This window comes from Idiotropiscis lumnitzeri, chromosome 1 (genome assembly GCF_059441095.1).
Source record: "Idiotropiscis lumnitzeri isolate Australia: NSW breed Sydney's pygmy pipehorse chromosome 1, RoL_Ilum_1.0, whole genome shotgun sequence".
Taxonomy (NCBI): Eukaryota; Metazoa; Chordata; class Actinopteri; order Syngnathiformes; family Syngnathidae; genus Idiotropiscis; species Idiotropiscis lumnitzeri.
The window spans coordinates 31,433,070-31,453,704 of NC_142391.1; the positions used below are offsets into that span (position 1 = coordinate 31,433,070).

The following is a 20,635-nucleotide window of genomic DNA, read 5'->3' on the forward strand; positions in this document are numbered from 1 at the left end:
TACAGGAAGCCAAATGCAACAGACGCAAGGGGTGTGGTCACAAAGTCATCATCATCGGTCTTCTGCGAAGCGGAACAAAGGCGTCAAACAAGAGCGCTCTTGTTGCGACCTCATGGTTAATCACAAACATTCATGTCCAAGACATATAAACCACAGCCTGTGGGCTGCAAACAGCCCCCTCCATTCTTTAATTTGGCCCATCAGGTACTCACATTGTCAAGAGTAGTGAAATATTCATTGCATTTATTTCGCCATTTTGCCTTCAAATTGGTTAGCTTATCCATTTAGCTCATAATTGGTTAACAGGATTTCTGTCAATAAAATATGTCAAATATTAATTATCTTTCTGACCTGCTTTCTTTCCCAACTCATTTTCTCGTCCCTAAGACTTGCGATTTATTTTTGCATCCTTACTTCCATTTTTATTTCGCCAAAACCGACTTTTCTGCCTCCCTCTGTTTGTTCCCAAATTCCCTCCTTCCTGAATTTATCCTGGCATCTTTACTCCCTGATATCCTTCTCTCAGACGCACTTCTTATTCATGCATCCTTACATCTTTCTTTTTTGCCTTCCTTCCAACCTGATTTTTTAAATGTTTCCTTCCTTCACTCCCATCTTCCTTTTTGCTTTTGTTCCTCCATTCTCCCTTACTTCCTTCGCCAAGACCTTATCTTAATTTAGCGTCTTAAGAACAATGTATAATGATAGTATAATAATTGTGTCCTAATGATTGAAAACATATAATTATGTTAATCATAAATAGTAAAATAAAAACATATAAAATAATTCATTTATCAATCCCGTTTCCATCGAGCATGTCCGTATGGCAGCTAGTTACAGCCAAACAATCATTCACACTTGCATTCACACCTATGGACAATTTAGAATCTTCATTGAACCTTCATGCATGTTCTTGAAATATGTGAGAAAGCAAGGAGAATATGCAAACTCTGCACAGGAAGCAGAGATTCAAACTCGGAACCTCAGCACTATGAAGCAAGCATGCTAACCACTATCAACGATGCTGCTCTCCTTTAATTCCTGGGGGGAAAATATATTTCAACATTCAAACAAAATGGATCGTCTTCCAACTTTTGCGATATTGCATTTTGTCCATAAGTAGGCCACTTGTTGGGTCAAGCGCTGAACGTGCACCTGGCTCGAACAGACCAGAGAGCCGTGATTAATAAGGAGAGAATCATGGGGAATTACGGAAACATCTGTTGCCAATTCACAGATGCCAAACAGCAACGAAACCATCGTGAGCTCAAAAAACAAACACAAGCGCAAACAAGAGAGGAGACAGAGATGAGAGAGAAATGACAAACAGCACAAAAGCAGAAAAAAAATGTAATGTACAGTTGAGTGGTGTAGTAGTCTAGAGGGGGAAACAAGAGCAGTGAGGCAACAGTGAAGGAGATCCCTAAATAGGTCAGGAGAAAATGTTTCACAAAAGTAGAAATGTTTCTCCCATGGACTATTTCACAGCTCCTTAACAGTCACTGAAACATTGCATTCACTTGTATAATTGCACTTCTTCTTCTTTGGTACTAAAGTAGACAGAAGGAATTTGCTCAAGTGTATTGGCGTGACATAGTTAAAGTTGACTAAAGAAGCCTAAGCGATGAATATCACAACTGATCTGGGGTAAAAGTGACATTAGCATCAACGTTACCACCAGAGGTGGACATTCGTCAGGGCTTTACCCCATCTGTGAGTTCACGTTTCGTTTCAAGCCCTTCCTCGTTTGTATTTCAAGCCCGATAATGCAAGCATCAATTGTACCAACATAAGGTTTTGGTCTGGAATGCCAATGTTATTGAACATTTTTTAGTGTAACTAATTTTGTAAAAGCACTACACACAAATCGGAAAAGTCATGTTAGCTTCTGAGCTAATCCTAAAATGAGAGAGCTATTCTGGCTGGCGCACCAATATTATGGACTACTAATACAAGATATGTACAAGGCAATGTTTGTAAAAGCGCCATACACAACACTGAACAGTAATATTAGCATAAATGCTAACAAGATGTGGTATCTTGGATGGGTCACCAACTTCATAGAAATTAGAGTGTATGACTGTTGTGGCTTACAACTCAACAGTATTGATATCACTAGCATTAATGCTAACACAACGGGAGGTGCACAAGAAAGTTTGTAAAAGTGCTGCGCACAGGTCTGAACTGTAGCGCTAACACATCAACAGAGGTTTCAATGGCTGGTCACACAAAATGCGGGACAACATTTGTTCATGTTATTCTCCTCGTTACAAGCAAGAGAAGAATAAAAATAATTTGATTATTACACATCAGCATTAGTTCTACTTGATAAGGCAGTCAGAAGAGGGCAAGGCTGCTGACATAAAACCCCATCACACTAGCTACCTCTTAAGCGCAAGCTAAATCCTTCCAGCCTCTTCACTCACAAAATCCCCCAGCTAAATCAATCCTCCAAAAACATTGCAAACAGCCATGGCTCAAAGTAGCCGGTTGGGGGGAAAAAACGCCAAGCATTAGTAGTGATAGAGGCAAAACATGTTGTAGATTACACTGATCCCTCACCGACTTGAGCGCGTAAAAACATGCAGTAAAGCAGGAGGCGCATGGCACGCAACAAGAAATCAGGAGGGAAAAATAAAAACATCACTCAATATTAAAATAAGTGTGATCTCTATATATATGCAAGTGGAAAATGGGATGATGGTAATTATAATAATCATATTAATAATGGGCATTGTTAAGTCATAAAAAATGCAAAATATGCCTAAAGCATATCAAGAATGATGTCAAGCGAGAGCTCGTGAGACTTTGCCAAAATGAGGCTCTACAGGAATAACTGCCAGTATGTTTTTTTCCTTTGGCTTTTTGTTTTGTTATGATGTGATTTAAAGCATTGCCTGGACATGGTGTCGGTTTGAGTCTGGAATAAATTAATTTATAGTCAACACTGACTATAAACAAGAAGACTTTCAATTCCGGCCAAATGTCTTACCTTTTTTTTCTCTTTCAGGTCATACAAGGCCATGGTGGCAAAAATGGGCTCGATGTCAATCTCGAACCTAAGAAGAAAAGAATCATTGAGAAATGACTCAAGCGCTGAAACGTGCTGACATGTAATTGCGGTTTCGCCTGGTGCTATTCTCGTATCATATTTCTATTCTACGTCTTCCTATTCAGTGTGACTGCTGTGAGTCTTTGGTGTATCTGGAAGCACTTTGTGATGTTAAATGAGGGGATGAATCCAGGAAACACAACCAATTCAAACATCTGTCACTTGTGTGGGTTGTAAGGAGGACAAGGTTGTGTTTGAGTGTTAGTAAATGCTCTAAAAGAGTGAGGGGGTGCTGTAAATCAGTGGGGGGGGGGGGCAACAGCCGCCATTGATTCTGCCACGAATGGACACAACATTAAAGAATGTGCAATTTTGAGTTAAAAAAGGCACCTTTTTTTCAAATTAATACAACCATCTGGTGCTGAAGTCATACAGAAATGTTCAACATACTTGATGGCCTGGCATCGGATCAGGATGCGGTCTCCAGTGTGTTCTTTGGGACAGTCGGGGACGGGTCGGATCTCGACCGCATCTTCCTGGAACACAAGAGACGTATTACTTTTGGAAACTATGCAAGAGAGATCAGGGGAAGGAAGGATTCAGTTTGTGTCTTTAGGTAAGCAAAATACTACCTTATTTAGCAACAAGAGGTCATTTGTTTGGCACTTTGGGACCAGCTAAAACATGACTTAAGGCTAGACTTTCCACCAATTTGATTGGCTGGATTGAATTTTGTGATTGGCCGTATAGTCTTTAATTTGCTGTTCAATCAATGGGGTCATTGAAATTGAAATATTACAGCTGTAGTGTTTTCCTACATAAACATTTACCTGTGCCACAAAAGAATTGTGGCCACTACTAATCGATTTTGGCGCTATGTGTCAACTTTCATTGCTCCACAGAAAGCCGCTCAGCTCCTTGTGCGGTCCTTGTGTGAGTCAGCCAATCAATACCAGTAGCGATTTCCTTTGTCATGTGATATTCAAATAACTGAAATCGGGGAATTGATATTGGTGGTATCAACTCAAACAGGATCATCCCCCTCGCCACTTCTGCAGGCGCAATAGCCATCTCGTCACTGTCACAGCACACTCTGTGCTCCTTTCGCTGTCTTTGTTGTGTTTTGGCTGGGAAACACCACTCCGTCTTCGGCTTAGCCTGCATATAGTCATCAGGATCTTCTGAGTTTTGGTTCGCGCTGCCAAAAGATGTTTACGGGAAGCAAACCGACCACAAGCATGGCAAGTGCTTTTCCTCTCCCTCACGCATATCTCAAAGAGTGTAAATATGACAATAACTCAAAGGGAACAGGGCAACACTGAAGGCCTTGTGTTGGAAACAATAGTCCAGTGGGCTCCACAATGACGCATACACCAAATGATGACGCCAAAATACATATTCTCTATTGCTCACACCTATACAGTTTTAAAGTTGTTAAAATTCTGTTTGTGAAACAAATTAAGACTGCTGTACAATGTCAGCATCCCACTTCACTTCATTTTGACATGCAGCTGTTACAACTCAGGAATCCGGAATTTAAGTTCTCATTAAAATAATTTTGAAAAGGTTCAAACAAATGTATTTAATTGTATTTTTTTCCTATTGTATGTTTTGAAAGCAGCTTGCCACTAAAATGTTCCTCTGCTTGTGTGGGTCATTGCAAAGATTGCTAAACATTTGCAATATTGCTTGAGAATACTTCCGTTGATGCACAGTAAACGGCACACAAGACAAGTATAGCTAAAAAGTTACAAACTGCCAATAGGCTACATATAGAAATAAGACAATGGCTATAATCTAAAAGAGTTAACCAGGCAAGTTTCCACCTGCAGAAGTGATAACAGAAGAGCCTTTTGCACTGCCTATCTTTTTCCAACTCATATTCACATCGCTGTTAAGTGTAATAAGATTGTAAATGAGATGTTTCTCATTACTAAATTACTTTACGTAATTTAGTCAAATGTTGAATCAGAACATTTGATTGTTTTTGATTGGACTTGGCCAAATATGTATTGATTTAAAAGATGTGACTGCAGCAAACCGAACAGAATTGTTCCATAATAAAAATATCAAGATATGGATAGAGTTGTCTTTAAAGGGAGAGTCAACTCCAAAAATTTTACGCAATAAGAATATGTTGTAAGCAGCCCCACTGATTGAAAATTATGTTTGTGGAATACGAGTTAAGCAGTAAAATCCACCCTTTTTTTGTCCATCTGCGGCGACGGCCATATTGCCACTTACTGTCGACTGAAAAATGACACCACAGTTGCTCAGGGCTCAACTAACAACCAATCATGGCTCAGCTTCATTGAACAGGTGAGCCGTGATTGGTCATTACCTGAGCCCTGAGCAACTGTGATGTCATTTTCAGGCGACAGGAAGTGACAAAATGGCCACGCCCTGATATTGCGAAAAACAGGTGAATTTCTTTGCTTAACTCATATTCCACAAACACAATATAAATCAGAATGCCATATTTAGACAAGTGAAGGCGCAGAGAACATATTAATGTGAACATTTTTGGGGGGGCTGCCTTCCCCTTTAATTGAAGAGATACATCTTTGAAGGAAATGCCACATTTATAGGATCGCACCCCATGTTTCCAAATATGCATGGATATTTTCACTGGACAAATGTACGCCGCTAAAAGTAGTGGACAAGGCCTCACCTCGTCAGCGGGCGGGTACAGCGCAAAGACCTCCGGGTGTCTGTTTCCCTGCCTGCTCTCCTGGTTGAAGCGATCCAGTTCTTCGGGACTACTGAAGGCTAGCAGCCCCCCCACCCTCTGATCTGGAGTCAAACAGCGTAGGTCGAAGTCAGAGGAGGTCAGCGTTCGGCCAGAGTCATCATTCAGTCCTGCTAGAGTCGGAGACTTGACCTGGGCAGATGGCAAAAAGACAGGGTGGCGGCGTTAATGGTTGAAAGAAAGAAAGAGGATGGAGGGGAGCTGATGTGGATGAATGTGAGAATGGAGAGGATACAAGAAAACAAAGGAGGAGTAAAATGTAGGGGTGACAGGATTTTAGAGCGGCTTGTACTTATAGTGCCTTGACTGGCAACCACAAAGTCATCGAGTGGAGCACAGAACTCTGCCAAGGTGGAATGATTGTGGTTTACAAATAAGCACAAAGCAGCCCTGGCAAAGTATTAAAACATTAAAACTGTTCTAAAAGTGAAAAAGTAGCATGTTTGTGTTTGGTATGAATGCATAATATCATTAGTTATTTGCCTTGTGCTATTCAAAAATTAGACAATTCACTTTTTTTTTCTTTGGTGGTACCTATCCTCTGCTTGTCACACATCAATACACAGTTTCGGTGCAGGAAAGTAGTAACTGTGTCGGTGAAGACAAAAATCTAAGAGAAGGTTTAGCCCGGGTTGTTAGCAGATCACTTCTGATTCTTTCTTGCATTTTTTTTTCCCGATTTTTTTCTAAATCACCTGTATGGATAAGGGCAATGGTGCGCAATAAATTCGATTTTTTTGTGGGATCATAGTTCGTGGTAAATTGATGGTTAATATATTAAAAATGCGTCTGTACATACCTCACTTAACAGACAAACCCACCAATAAACGTATTCACAGGTTAAAAATATACATCTCATTTTCAAACTTTAATGCTTGTAGAGGCATTGATTTTGATCTTTAATCCTCCCATTTTGCAGGTCTATGTGAATAAATGCACATTTTATTTAGTCGTTCTCCTTTAAACATGGCCTAAATTTAAACTGAAATAAACTGATCAATGCATCTCTTTGCTATGTTCTGTGAAGGGTAAAATCACATTTGAGATTCCAAAAGACGTCTCTAGTTATTATGATGTCAAGGACAAACCAAAACAGCTGACAGGCATCTAGACACCGCTGACAGTCTTGACAGTTTTTTGCCCACAGGCAAAAACACAATGTTGTATGGTCTGCTCAAGTTAGTGAAAGGCTCTCGTCTTCATAATTCGCATTGTATAACACTTCCATTACATGTGTGCCTAATGCTGTGGCTGGTGAAGTGTAATTTAGTCATCAGAATGAAAAAGGAATGCCACAATGTGATGCTTTGCAGTACAGTGAAACTGGAGCTGCTTGTCAATATTATTGATGCATTCCGCAGTTGCGAGTATAGCTTTGAAAAGAAGCACATCCCATTAGACTTTTGGATTGTTATAAAACAAGATATAATTGCAGCTTTGTGACATTTATGTTACGCACATGGAAGGAGACTATCTAAATCCAAACCATGTTTCTTGCATGCTCTTGTGTTATGCCCATACAAAAGTAATTAAGCTTATTTATATTTAACTCAAAAACATCAACATCAACCAATATTTATTTATCTATATCAGGGGCTAGTGTTGGCGCATGGAACATATTATATAGAGCAAATTTTGACTTGACTTCCCCTTTGAGTCATGGTATGACTATAAGGGGAGTCCTTGAGGTCAGCTTCTACAACAGTGATGTGTTGACCTACGCTACCTCAGTATAGTTAAGTCATAATTACAGTAAATATCCGTCCATCATCTGAGCCACTTCTCCTCACGAGGGTCGCAGGGGTGCTGGAGCCTATCCCAGCTGTCTCCAAGATTAGGAGCCAATCGCAGGGCACACAAGGACGAACAATCATCCGCTCTCACACCAACACCAAGGGCCAATAGTTGAATGATAAATAATTCTGTCAACGACTTATTCTTATGTTGTTGTGCAAACTAGATTACTGTAGTTCATTTGCCGCTTCAAAATTTCGTGAGTCAGAACCAATGTGAACTGAAGACCTATATATTGTAAAAGCTCCAAATGTTCAGAGCTAATTGAGTAACTATATCTTTCCCTCAAACACAACATCCAGGATCCCCTACGGGTTTCATGCTCTCTGATCCAGTACACCACGCAAATCTTATGCTACTTGGTCGATTGCAACTCAAGAGGGAGGCAAGTATTAATTAGTTAACTTTTGAGAGTTCTTCCTTTCATTTTCTAAAGCTCATGTCCACACTTAGGTCACGGGTGAGCCGCACACTATACCAGTTGGCTTCAGGCAAGAGGCTGATTACCCCCCGAGCTGTTCACGACTCGCTAATAAATCGAAGGACATACAACCATTCATATTCACACATTTAGATCACATTAAGTTCAATGAACCTAACAAGCATACTTTAGGACTGATCGAGAGGACAATTGTGAGGTAGATGTGCAAACCACTCAACCACTGTCCTGTCCGCCCTGATGGTCATTAGACTTAATTACAATTAATCAACTGGAGCACAAGTTGGAAGTCTCTCAGGCAGGCATCGACATCATATTGAATTACTCAGTCTCCACAGGCAAAAACATGCTGCCCTTGTTTTTGAACCTCTCACCATACTATCCCCTAAGCTGTCCTTGTCTCCTTCACTCCCGTCACACATCAATCCCATATTCCCGCTGTCAAGAACTGTCTGAGCATCGCACCATGATCCAGAGGCTCTGACAGCAAAACGCACTGTCACGTGCCGAAGGACAATCGCCCCGTTCTTTACTGCACTGTCACACTCTATCTGGCATGCAGATCATGGGAAGCTGGCTACTCCAATAAAGGCCTTCTTGGTTTGGGTGATTAAGCGGTGCTGGCATAGACGGAGTGACAGAGTGGCTTAGGGGGTTGCCGAGGACGGCGAGGACTCAGATTGGCAGGAGCTGCCGCAGGCCTAGAGGCAGAGAGTTGGTCAATTTGAGACAAAGGAGGATGGGAACTTGGCACCAAATGCCAGTTGTGGGCCAAGAAAGGGAACCAGGAAGTAATTAAAAGAATATAACTCACAATAAATATCCTGTTCAGAGGTAATTTAACGGTTAAAAGTGCAATACATACACCCTTGACGGACCACCTTTCAATCACCGGACAGAATATGACACAAGTGGCGGACAGAGTTGGAGGTGAATGCAAATTTGTTTTGTCTGGTTTTTTTCATTGCAAACACAAGGGAGCCTATTTTAATAACAAGGGTAAGTATAGCACAAAGCACAGTCTAACTGTGCGCATGGGTGGAGTTTTCTTTCTTTTAGTATTTTCGCAAGCCATACGCAGTTGGAAAAGGGCGTTTGCGCAGTTGTGGGAGAGAACAAAGGTGACTTGCTTCCCGGCCAATGGGAAACTGTTCCTCTAATTCTCTTTAAATTCACAACACCACATGGTGGAAGCGTAAACTGACCCACTGGAGTCCATGCAGAAGACTGACACACACAATTAATTAATAAGGAACTACAAAATCTCTACTTGCAGATGATGTAACACAGATCAATGCTATAAAGTCAGTACTTAGAGACCACCACCCAAACCCATTGTGTGTCTGTGTGTGACACCTCCACCCCTCCCCCACATCTCAGGGGGGTAATTTTAAAACTATATTAAATATGATGATAATGCATTCAGTGAATTGACTTATACAATTATTCAAAGGATTTGATGCATGCTGTTGTTATATTAATGAACATAATGCGCTGACATCCACCATAAATATCCGCGTGTCTGCACTGTGATCAAATTCACTAAAATCACATTACACCACCTGCACCACAACTTAGACCTGCTTCAGCAGGTATAAACTGTTGTCTACTTTCAACCACCAGATTGTCAGGTGCGCTTTGGTGGGTAAAAGAAAATGCCCCCAGTCCACCAGAACACCCAGTATGCTGCAGCACTGTTCCAAACAAACTAGAAACTGATTTTATGATGATAAAATGTATCAAGCAATTTATTAAGGTTTTTGTTTTTCATGTATATTTTTACATTTTCCAAAATCGCTCATTTTCATATATAGGAAGAAAAAAGATATTTACTTTTGTATTTCTGTTAAAGGTGATGGAAGTTAATCCTGAGGGAAAACAGTTTCAATGCTTGTTTGTTATCAGGACAAATAAAACAAATCTCAGAAGAGAAAGAGAAAAAAAGCTAAAGGCAAAAATCAATAAAAATCACAAATTGAATTTTTGGGACCCAAAAATGTGAGCTGTTTTTTTTTTTTTTTTTTTCCAAACTTCCCAGCCAAACTGCTCAAGCAAAGACACTGCTATGTTGTTCACTTTCAAACCCTACCCCCCACCCCTCTGTGTTGTTGTCTCCCTCTCAAGCCTTGATCAGTATGGACTGCCATGCTGCTCGAACAAACTTCAGGCCCCATTCCCACCAAACAAACTTGAACCAAAGGCTGCCTCTTAGAGTTCATCGACTACGTACGAATTGTAGGGCCATACTGAAATAAAAAAAAAAAAAATGATTTTGAGAAGAAGTAATTTGAATGTCCCACACAAAATGAACCTCTAATTATGGGAAAGATGTTTCTATCAGTTTTTATCAGAATGAATTCAAATAACTCCAATATTACAAGAATAGAGTGGTAGTGGCAAAAACATACAGCTGTATAAAGACAAGAAGTAGAGCTATTTCCATCGCTATCGCCATGCCACCTACACAACTAAAGGCGGAAACACAAACAAGATCAGGTTTTGACCATGGCCAGCTGAGCTTGATGCTAACCTAGACTTGTTGTCTCGTTCAAGTCCAGAGGGTGCGCGGAGAATTTGAAGTGACTAACACAATATTGGTGTGACACAACAGCTGAGAGGCAAGTCAGAGGATTACACAATGAAGAAGGAAATGAATGAGTCAAGGCGGGAACTTCTTGCTTGCATGACAGAGGTTATTATCTAAAGATGCAGTTCCCTCAAGTCTTAATGCTCCTACAGCTGAGTTTGAGCTGTTTGCGGGGGACAAAATATGACATATTTACTTTTTGATAGCTTCTATACAAATACCATAGTTGGCTTTCTGGAGTGCACTCCAACTCACCAAGTGTGAAATTAAACAATGAAAAGAAAAAGTAAATATTGGTTTTAGTGGTAGTGGTACTGTATTTCTCAAAATGTGTCTGTGTGAGCTGCTCTGCAATTGTGCCCCTCCGTTACATAAGAATCGGACTGATATATGAAATATAGTACCCACATCAAATTGTTTTTTTTACCCTTGACTGGATCGGCTGGGCCGGTTGAACATCCACAGCCACTTTCAAATGACTATACTGTCTTCAACAAAAATTCAGAGGCTCTAGCATGCAGAAACATCCACGCTACCCGGTCAACGCCAAACGGTAAGTAGACGGACGGACACAGAGCTTTGTTAACGTAAGTGTCGATGAAAAAAATATATTACATGAAAAACAATTAATAGCTACACAAAAAAAATAGTTTTATATATATATATTTTTTTTTTTCCCCATCCTTCATCAATATAAAAACAGGCCCACCTATATATTTTAAAAAGCAAAAAAAGTTTGCCCACTCCTGCAAAAGGGTGTTATTAAGATTTACTTTGCTGAATAAATTGCATCTTACTGGTGTGTCATCTTTGAGAGACTGGACATCAGACTCAAAGGTTTGCTTCTGCAGGAGCTTGTGCAGGCCGGCTCGATCCGAATATGCACTCCAGCCATCCCCTTGACACCTTTCAGGACACACAAACACACAAAGTTAGTGAGTGATACACACTCAAGGAATAACATGTTGGGTTACCGCCGATACACCTCTGCACTTGTAATCAGCGTAGATAAACATACATCAAAGTCTTCCACACTAGATAGTGGCTGTGTTAATGCATCGGATTGGAGGTGTGTCGTATTTATCGGGCTCTCTGATGCGTCTTGTTTCCTGTTCACACACATGTGCCACCTCTCAAGCACCTCAAGTGTCTGCAGTCAGTCTTTTCTCGGATGAGAATACTGTACAAAAGCCTGCACATTAATGCTTAATCTTAAGATATTTGTTGTTTTTTTTTGTTTTGTTTTTGTTTGTTTTTTCAAATTCAACATTCCACCCAATTTGATTATTTTAAATGCCAAGGAATTTGTGATGGAAAAGGGAATGGGACTAGTTGAAAGACCTGACCTTCTCGACACCACAAGCCAAGGTTGGGTGTAACTCTTGACGCAATCCCTCACGTGGGGATCCAACTCCACTCTGCAAAATAGAAACAAGATGGAATGATAACACACTAACAGGAAGAAAGCTTATTCAATTCATCAGAGGTGGAAAGTAACACATTACAGTGGTTATAAAAATTCTACACGTCTCGTGTTCAATGCCAGGCTATTGCTTATTCAAAAAAGAATCACATTGGAAATTATTTTTGAGTAGAAAAAAGACCCGTGCAATTTATTTCCATTAAAAATTGTTTTAGAAACTGGATTATTTTAGTTTAAAAAAAAGTTACGAAAATTGTAGCAGAAAGCAGTTAAACCTAAATTGAATGGAAACATAACTAGGTTGATTTGAGTAATGAAAGGTATTGCCGTACTATTTATTGTTTTAATCAAAATGAGAATGTAAGAATGAACTTGAGATTTTTCCAGATATGTTGTGCATATTTTCACAATGGCACAAGGAAGACAAACATTTCTTTTCCTGCGACCTAAGGTGTTTAATTTTTATATTCCAATCACATCAATGTGACTCGATATGGTTGATGTTTTTTTAATGAGATGTCCTGATATGATTTCCAAGGACGAAACTTTCCCCTTGAGTGTAACCATCTACCGGTCTACCTAGCAATCCACTGTATAGTTCCTGTGCTGTCTCACATCTGTGAGGCGGCCACCCACCCGTCGTCAGGGACGGGGTGCCGGACGGTGCGACACTCCTTCTCCACCAGGTCCACCTTCAAGTCGTCATCGGGGAAGTCGCCGAGCTCTTGCATCAGGGCGGAGTCTCCGCTTCGGAGCTGCGACATCAGGAACTCCTCCAGGTCCAAAGGATCCACCGCGTCATACGACTGCGGCTGAGGAACCCAATCGAAAGGTTTAGGACAAACAAATAAATAAACTGACATTTTTCTTCAATGTCATTTTGAACAACTGTAAGCTTCCAGGTACCACTAAAAGGTAGTGTCTGATTCACAGTTCTGATGCTCAAGTTCAAGTCTCAACTGCGGTACTCCTTTGTGGGGTTTGAGAACATAAGTGATGGGATTTGAACCTGAACCTCTAAATGGAATGTCATATGTGCGAAACACTATTACATCGTGCTGCCCTGCTCAGTATACCAACACATATTCACCAGTTTGACTAGAACCTGGAGGACAGCTTAGCAATCAATTGAGTGATTAATTAGAACTGCAAGAAACATTTGACTATTCTAACAAAACAGGCTATTTTCTACTACCTCTTACCTGTCCAAAAATCCAAACTGGAACAAAATGGCCTGAATTAGACAGATGGTTCTATTTTTAGCTCAAACCTGGAATAGCCAATAATACAACTCAGTTGCTTTTGTTGTACGGTGTGCACAGTCTTTCATCGGGAGAGAGGAAGAGAGTGTCCACAAATCAGCCATAAAATGCAATGACCCTAACTCCATGTGGCACTTAAGAAAAAACACGACAGAAGGGGATGGCAATGCATAAAGAGCAGGTGTTTTGGGAACAAAAAAAAATGGATGCGAAAATGAGCATCCTAATGACAAGACAAGATTAAATGATGTTGAATATAAAATGTTCTCAGCAGACCCCAACTCAGCAAACATCAAAATCTTTTTAGCTTTTTCTTTGGTTTAACGTCACGTTCAACTTGTGTGACATTACGGTAAGGATCATTTCAAAAGTATGATGTGTGACTTACCTCTGCAATACAGACTATGCATTATTTATTTAAGTGTTTAATGTGTGAAAATGAACACTGTTTATCTCATTTGTAATTTTAAAATATAATTTTATTGATATACTTCATCAGAATGACTTGCATCAAACATGTGCAGTTTACCACGGCCTCAATTTGACCAGATAAAAAAAAACATTTGCACTCCTGAGCTCTTTTTATAATGATTCTTATTTTATATCTCTTTACACATTTATTTTACTCGTTAATTTTACACTGTGGTTCAGTCCATTGACATAAGTAGTTTGATTCTGCAACTGCAGAATTAACAAGGCTTCGACAATCTTGAGTATTACATCAAAAGCTTACTTTTCAAAGGGGCTATACTGTAGGTGAAATGAGAAATGTAGGGTGTGCCATTAGATTAAATAAAAATAGAGTGCTAATGGAATGGTAAAAATATCTCAACTAAGTTAACAGAGAAGAGGGAGAAATAACTGCAGGAAGATGACGTGATGAGTCACTGCTCAACCCAACAATTGAGCGCCAAGCAAATTCCATTTACCTCCAGACGTGTTGCTGCACATCGGTACATCCTAAGGCATGTTTTTCAGAAGCCAATTGTAACGCGAGGGATGTGTATTCAAGCTCAAGGTGGAGATCATTAGGAAGAGACGTAACCTTAAATTACAATTCTGATGACAACACTGTCTGCATAGTGGCAGTTGTCTCTGTTTCAAGTGTGGCGGCAAACTAGAACAAATGAATGCAAATGTATGCATGCCTCTGATCAGCGCACGTTGCGATGTGGAAGCAACACAGACACGCAGTAGTTGAAGTGTATTAACCGTGGATTAAAAAAAAAAGGAGGTTAAGCAAAACTCAGAAAAGGACTGTTTAAAAAAAAGCTCAAAACATCAACTTTAGTCAGATCAACAAGCAATGTGTACAGCAGATGCAAAATGTAATCATATCAACGATTGAAATAGCTTTCAAACAATTTTAGCACGGTCGTCCATATATGTGCTAAAAGAGAAATGCTGTGCACTTACCCTGCTGACAACTGAAAAGTGACCCAAAAGGGGAAGCGTGCAAAATGGCGCATGCCGGATATGAGATGTGACAGTGTGCACCTACACTGCATGGCTCTAGCTGCTTTTTATTGAAACTAAGCCATGATGCAGATCCTCTTAAATATTATCCTCATATTCCTAGAATCTGAAAAGTGCAGCGCATAAGAGATCAACATCCTCAAATAATGGTTTTCTTTGGCTAACAAAGACTTAAAATTTTTGAACCCACCTAACATAACATTGCAGATAAACCACAAGGCATAACAGGAAGTGACATCAGCACGCCCTGCCTCCATCCATTAACTGAAACTGCACACGTGCACAAACACACATACAACTTTTTTTTCTCTTGTTAATTGAAGCAAGGTTTACAGTGGCGAGAACTTCTGCTTCGCACTTCTTCGGTTCTGGTTTGAATTCCGATGTTGAGTTGACATGTTCTCCCTGCACTTGCTGAGGTACTCTGGCTGTCTTCCAAAAACATGCAAAATATGTACAATGAAGACAATCATAGGTGTGCATGCATTTGTTTCTATGGCTGGCGACCAGTCCAGGGTGTACACCGGCTCTCGCCGAGATATGCTCCAGCTCACTTGCAACCATAATGATGACAATTGCTATCAAAAATTGATGGCCTTGCTTGTTATGTGAGTAGCAGAAAAAAAATTGAAAAAGCCATTTTGAAAACAAACAAACGGGGACACTATCATCCCAGCGATTATGGTATTAAAAAATCCCTCTCCCACATCCCAAATCCGGCCATATTAAAGATTTGCCCGTGTAAGCTGCAAGGTAGGCAGACCTCCATCCAGCCGAGCTCCTGACCTATTTCCCAAGCAGGTTAAGGATTAACCGTGTAGCACGCCGCCGCAAGCTGCAAAATAGATGAATGGTGCGAGGCATCCTCCCTAAAGCCTGTCAGCTGACTCGTTCAAGCACCTTCACTGGGGAGTGTGTGTGTGTGTGTGTGTGAGTGTGTTTCGGGGTGGAATCAAAGGCATGGAGCACACTCAGTCAGTGATAGTGAGTGTCAGGAGTGCCGCCTCGGAGCTTTGGAAAACTCGGTCGGCTCGAGCGAGATGTAGGTCGGCAAATGCGGAGAGGAAAGGCGGCAACAGAAAATAAAAGTGTGAAGAGACGGTTCACAAGAGTGAGAGCGGGAGCAAATCCCTCCAACGGATTACTGCGCATCATCTCGTCAGCTTCATGGAGCCTGAGTCGCTCAGCTTGTCGCCAACTTTACAGCAGAAGGAATCTCCCAAGTGTTTTGAAGTACAACTGCGCTTTTGAAGAAGGGGGAACATTCGGATTTTTAACATCTTAACTGATTGTTATAAAATGTGAGAGACCTCCTCTATTTGGTTGCAGCAACAGCTTCAAGTGGTTTCTTTTCACATCCCAATCACAGAGTCCATGGCTCAGCCGAACTTTGTGTTGATCACACACCAAAGAAAAAAAAATTGTGATCATTCTTTTTCTTGTTCTTTTCACACCTGGTGACACAGGCTAATCACTTAGGATAACCTTCAAGAGACATCTGACAATTGGGCCTTTGATGATTTTGATGACTTTGAGAAAAATTATCAAACTTGGTCAAATTGTCAGTACAATCGACCGCAGCATGCTCGCGGATTTGGATAATGGATGATTTTTTAATTTATTTTTTTTATAAATTTTTACATTTTTAACATTTTTTTTCAGGATTTGATGTCATTTTCCGCCAATTCAGTCAATATTTTGAGGAGAACTCATTTCAACTGGGATTTTTTTCCCCTCCATTTAACCCCCATTGTTCGTGAAAAACATACAATGAATGTTTACTGTCGTTTTTTGAAGAATTACTGGAGTTTTAAAATAAATAAATAACTAAATGAATAAATAAATATTTAAAAGTTCCCCAGATTCATTTCAGTGGGGGTAAATTATAGTCAGATTTTTGCAATCAATCCCCACTGAGTATGCATGTAGCACTCTTAATCCACTGTTGAAGTACAATTATGCATGTGTGCAAAAAACATATATATCTGTCAAAGCATTTCGCATATTGTCGCTGCCCTGTGAAAAACATGTATGTCTTGTAATTTTCGGAAAATGTTCATGTTGATAGGATGTCTGCAACTCCATTCACGTAAGAAGAAAAAAAATCTAAAAAAAAAAAAAAAAAATAGACATAAGTGTTTTTCACAGGACAGCGACGCTGTTCTGCCTTCTGCATTAGTATCAAAGCCATAACAAAGTCAGGACTCCACCTGTGGTTACGGGTATTCCGCATTGCCCAACAAGGATGTGAACTTTTAACACTTGGCACTTTTTTTCTCCCACCTGGTTGTGTTGAAAACATTTTTTCGCAGTTGTGCATCTATTGATCTGGTGGCAGGATGCTATGACGCTGGCTAAAAGCAAGTACAGAGGTAATACCCTTCAATGTCTCTTGTGTGAAATACACAATTCATGTATCAACTTGATGCTTCAACTTTTGCATGATCTTGGTGTGAAAGAGGCAAAGAGTCAGCTTGTCCACACCAGAGTTACCAGTGAAATGGAGCATCCACTCGCACATATAGACAAACAAGTCATTTATATTCACATTCACACCTACGGGCAGTTTAGAATCTTCAATGAACCTAAAGCAAAATCTGAACAAAATCAGTCAAAAGTTAATCCTTTCAATGATTGCTGAGCTGAAGTCGCATGAAATTCGCTGACATGATTTGGAGGCATTTGAAGCCACTCTTTTACTTTTGTTGCCTTGGAGTGCTTATTTCCTTCAAATTGCCAGCAATGCATGCAGGATAATGTTTTCTCATAGATTGATGAGAGTCACATGTTCCTGAATAACATGACAAACTCAGTGGGTACAATGCACAGCTCACCACGGTGAGGTACGTTGTTGTTGAGGCGTTGGAGTTTGTCCGTCTGTGATAATAGCCATAGTTCCCGCTGAAGTTTCGCCTGATCTCTGCGGACGAATGCCTGGAATTAAACCGTGGAAGTGTTAGCATGCCAATGTACTGAAAATGTTGGAATTTCAAATAACAAGTTCAAACACAAGTCCAACATTGTTTAAAATCCTATTTTTTTTTGCATATTTCAAGCAACAGGCACGTCATGGAAATTAATGAGTGCTACAGCCCCAGCTCCACCATTGTTCCCACTCAAATTAGTTTGAATTGCTCATCCATGGTGATTTCATTCACACTATTGTTCCCCCCATGCGACAGAAGCACAACTCAGTGGAGGCTTTGTCGCGTCGGCACCCTGTGGAATAAATACGGGATCCTGATTTAAGAGTCAGGCGGCGGCAGAAAATCTACACGACGTCACAATGGAGGGTTAATACAAAGACACTGGGGAGATACTGTGGGCGTGCATGTGCAGTTAGTTGTGTGTAAGCAATTCCAAAAAGTGGGTAGGCTGGAGAGTGAAAAGAAGAAATCATTGAGAAAGTTTGTTGCAGTTCACCTCGACGCTTCCCATTACTGTTATTTCATTGTGTTTGATACACTTTGAAATCAGACAGGGAAATGCACAAACAATTGTATAGCCCACTGGTTCAAATGTTTTTACAAGGACCTTTATTAGTTAAATTTTTGTCAATTATACAGTACATATTAGGGCTATTAGTCAACATAAGATACTGTGTAATTACACAAACACACACACAAACATACATATAAAAATACATATATCCATCCATCCATTATCTGTACCGCTTCTCCTCATAAGTGTCAAATATACATATACATATGGGGAAAAACTGCGTAAGAATCAGAGGTTGACAAGCATCTGGGAGCGGATTGTGTGCTATCAGATCATTTTAGATCCTACACTGTAAAATCTCTCTGTTTTAATATGACACACCTTCCACTTCAAGTGCTATGTGAGTAAAGATATGACGTACCTGGAAGGTGGGGACATACACGGGTGGGTGAGAAGCGGAGAATTTTCAGTGCAAAGTCCAACGTTAGAGCTTCCTTTTATGTAATCAAGACTACGCCAGCTGTCATTTGAAAACCACAAATGAATACAGGCAAGGAGCATTAAAATAAAACGCATGCATGCAATACACATGTGCTGCATGTCCAGTCACGTACAAAGCTCCTCATACATGACTGTAAGCATGGACCAACATTTTGAACACATTTAAGCCATAACTGATAACCAAGGAGTGGACATCGCCGAACATCACCTTTTAGAGCGTTTCACACATATGGGTGAGGGATTACACCTCACCATTAACGCAACTGAACTGTACATCCTGAAGAGGCTTAAATGTGTAATACAGGCAAAGCAGCAGACACAGAATCCTCATTGGAAAAATGCTACTGATATAAGTGTAAAAATAAGTTAGCCACTACATCTAGTGCTAGCAGCATATATTGAGTCTACATACGAAAGAGCCCGCCAAATGAATCTTTTGATGATTGCTGAAATGAGCTCCAGTGAGGTTTCGTGACGTTATACGTGATTGAGGGTTTTTGTACGACATTCGGGACATCACACTTTGGAGGTACGATCACAATTGTACTGATGATGGGTTGATTATTGATTATCTTGAACAAAATGAGGTAGATCATTTACAGGAGGTCTAAAATAAAAGAAAAGGTGTCTGCCTTTGGATTGCACGACTGGAATGCTGCAGTTTCATTTTTACACAGCTGCTGAACAGACACAAAAGAAAAACAGTCTGATTATTTTCTGACCCCGACAGTGTGTTGACCTACGACTGCACTGAACGTGCATCCGCAGAAATTCAAGCCTCGTGAAGTGTTTTTAACCCTCCACTTCAAAAAGGGACAAGCCCTACCCTAAAACCACAAAGTACACAACGGCTATCCCGCCTATATACTGCACATTCCGAAGCAATAACCAAGACAAAAAAAGCCTTTACATATCCATATGTCACAACAAAACTTGAACATTTTGAAATAAAAGTATAATGTGCGAGTGCATGAGCATATTCACAAACAGGCCCTCTGCGGTTGCCTGCTGCTACCATTCAAAACACAAAGCGCTTGGCTATAAAAAGAGCAGGCAAGTAAAACAGTAATCAGGCCTTGCCAGCAGCACACAAGCATTATTTCATCGCAGCACACAGGCAGCCTGCGACTATTGTCTTCATTGGACCCTGCCATCCTTTGGCTGAAAAACCACCTCAAAAGCAGATTTATAGGGCAGGTATTTGGCCAAATGCACTTTAAACCAATGTTTTGCTAATTTTGTTCACTAAAATTCTGAATATAAGTGTAGTAAATAAACAGATTTGAGTGATGACAATATGAAGACGCCATTTGTGAAGTTACACAACAATTACAATAGGAAGAGTTATGTGTTGTATCACCAGTCTGCTGTGTCAGCCTGGTCTGGGACGTCAGGGTTTTAGATCCCCGAGCAGGACCACTAAATCATTTCCCAGACGGCTATCCTCTTCAGCTCGACGATGTCGTCCCAAAATAAAACCTGAGCACAGCTCAGCAGCGGTACAGCGACAAGGCAGGCTGCTCCAGTGCGCCAAAATGTTTTTTAACACAGTAACTTAAATGACAGGAGGACCGGACAACTAATGATTAAGTCAGGAAATAGTCACAAATATTGATGCTTGTCTCTAGGTGACATCATCGGAGACCGTCCACACCCCAAAGAATAGTCCAATAATAGTCAGTTTACTGTCCTACGAAACAATAATCATGTAACATCATGACCAAAAATTGGTTGTTCATGTATTGTCGCACAGTAACAAACCATTAAGGCTATGTTACAAATAGTAAACAACAAACATATGCTGAGAAGGTGTAACAGTGAAGCTTAATAAAATGATCTGCATGATGGTCAATTGCGTGCAGAATTACTGATTAATCTTATGTTAAACAACTCAGGCAAAATGGCACAAAC

At 40.3% G+C, this 20,635-nt stretch overlaps 1 protein-coding gene across 3 annotated transcripts in view; it reads right to left on the minus strand.

Annotated features, from left to right (window-relative positions):
- dock8 (dedicator of cytokinesis 8) overlaps positions 1–20,635 on the minus strand; it is a 69,619-nt gene that overhangs the window by 41,855 nt on the left and 7,129 nt on the right. For 2 of the 3 annotated variants that reach the window (XM_088295154.1, XM_088295145.1), the window contains exons 2-8: positions 17,617–17,716; positions 12,681–12,856; positions 11,968–12,039; positions 11,419–11,527; positions 5,724–5,933; positions 3,503–3,588; positions 2,993–3,059 (exon numbers count right to left, since the gene is read on the minus strand). In XM_088295154.1, the coding sequence (XP_088151280.1) occupies positions 2,993–3,059; positions 3,503–3,588; positions 5,724–5,933; positions 11,419–11,527; positions 11,968–12,039; positions 12,681–12,856; positions 17,617–17,716 (820 nt within the window). Of the gene's footprint in view, positions 1–2,992; positions 3,060–3,502; positions 3,589–5,723; positions 5,934–11,418; positions 11,528–11,967; positions 12,040–12,680; positions 12,857–14,722; positions 14,921–17,616; positions 17,717–20,635 lie in introns of those variants that run through there. The other variant, XM_088295162.1, reaches the window with a different exon arrangement.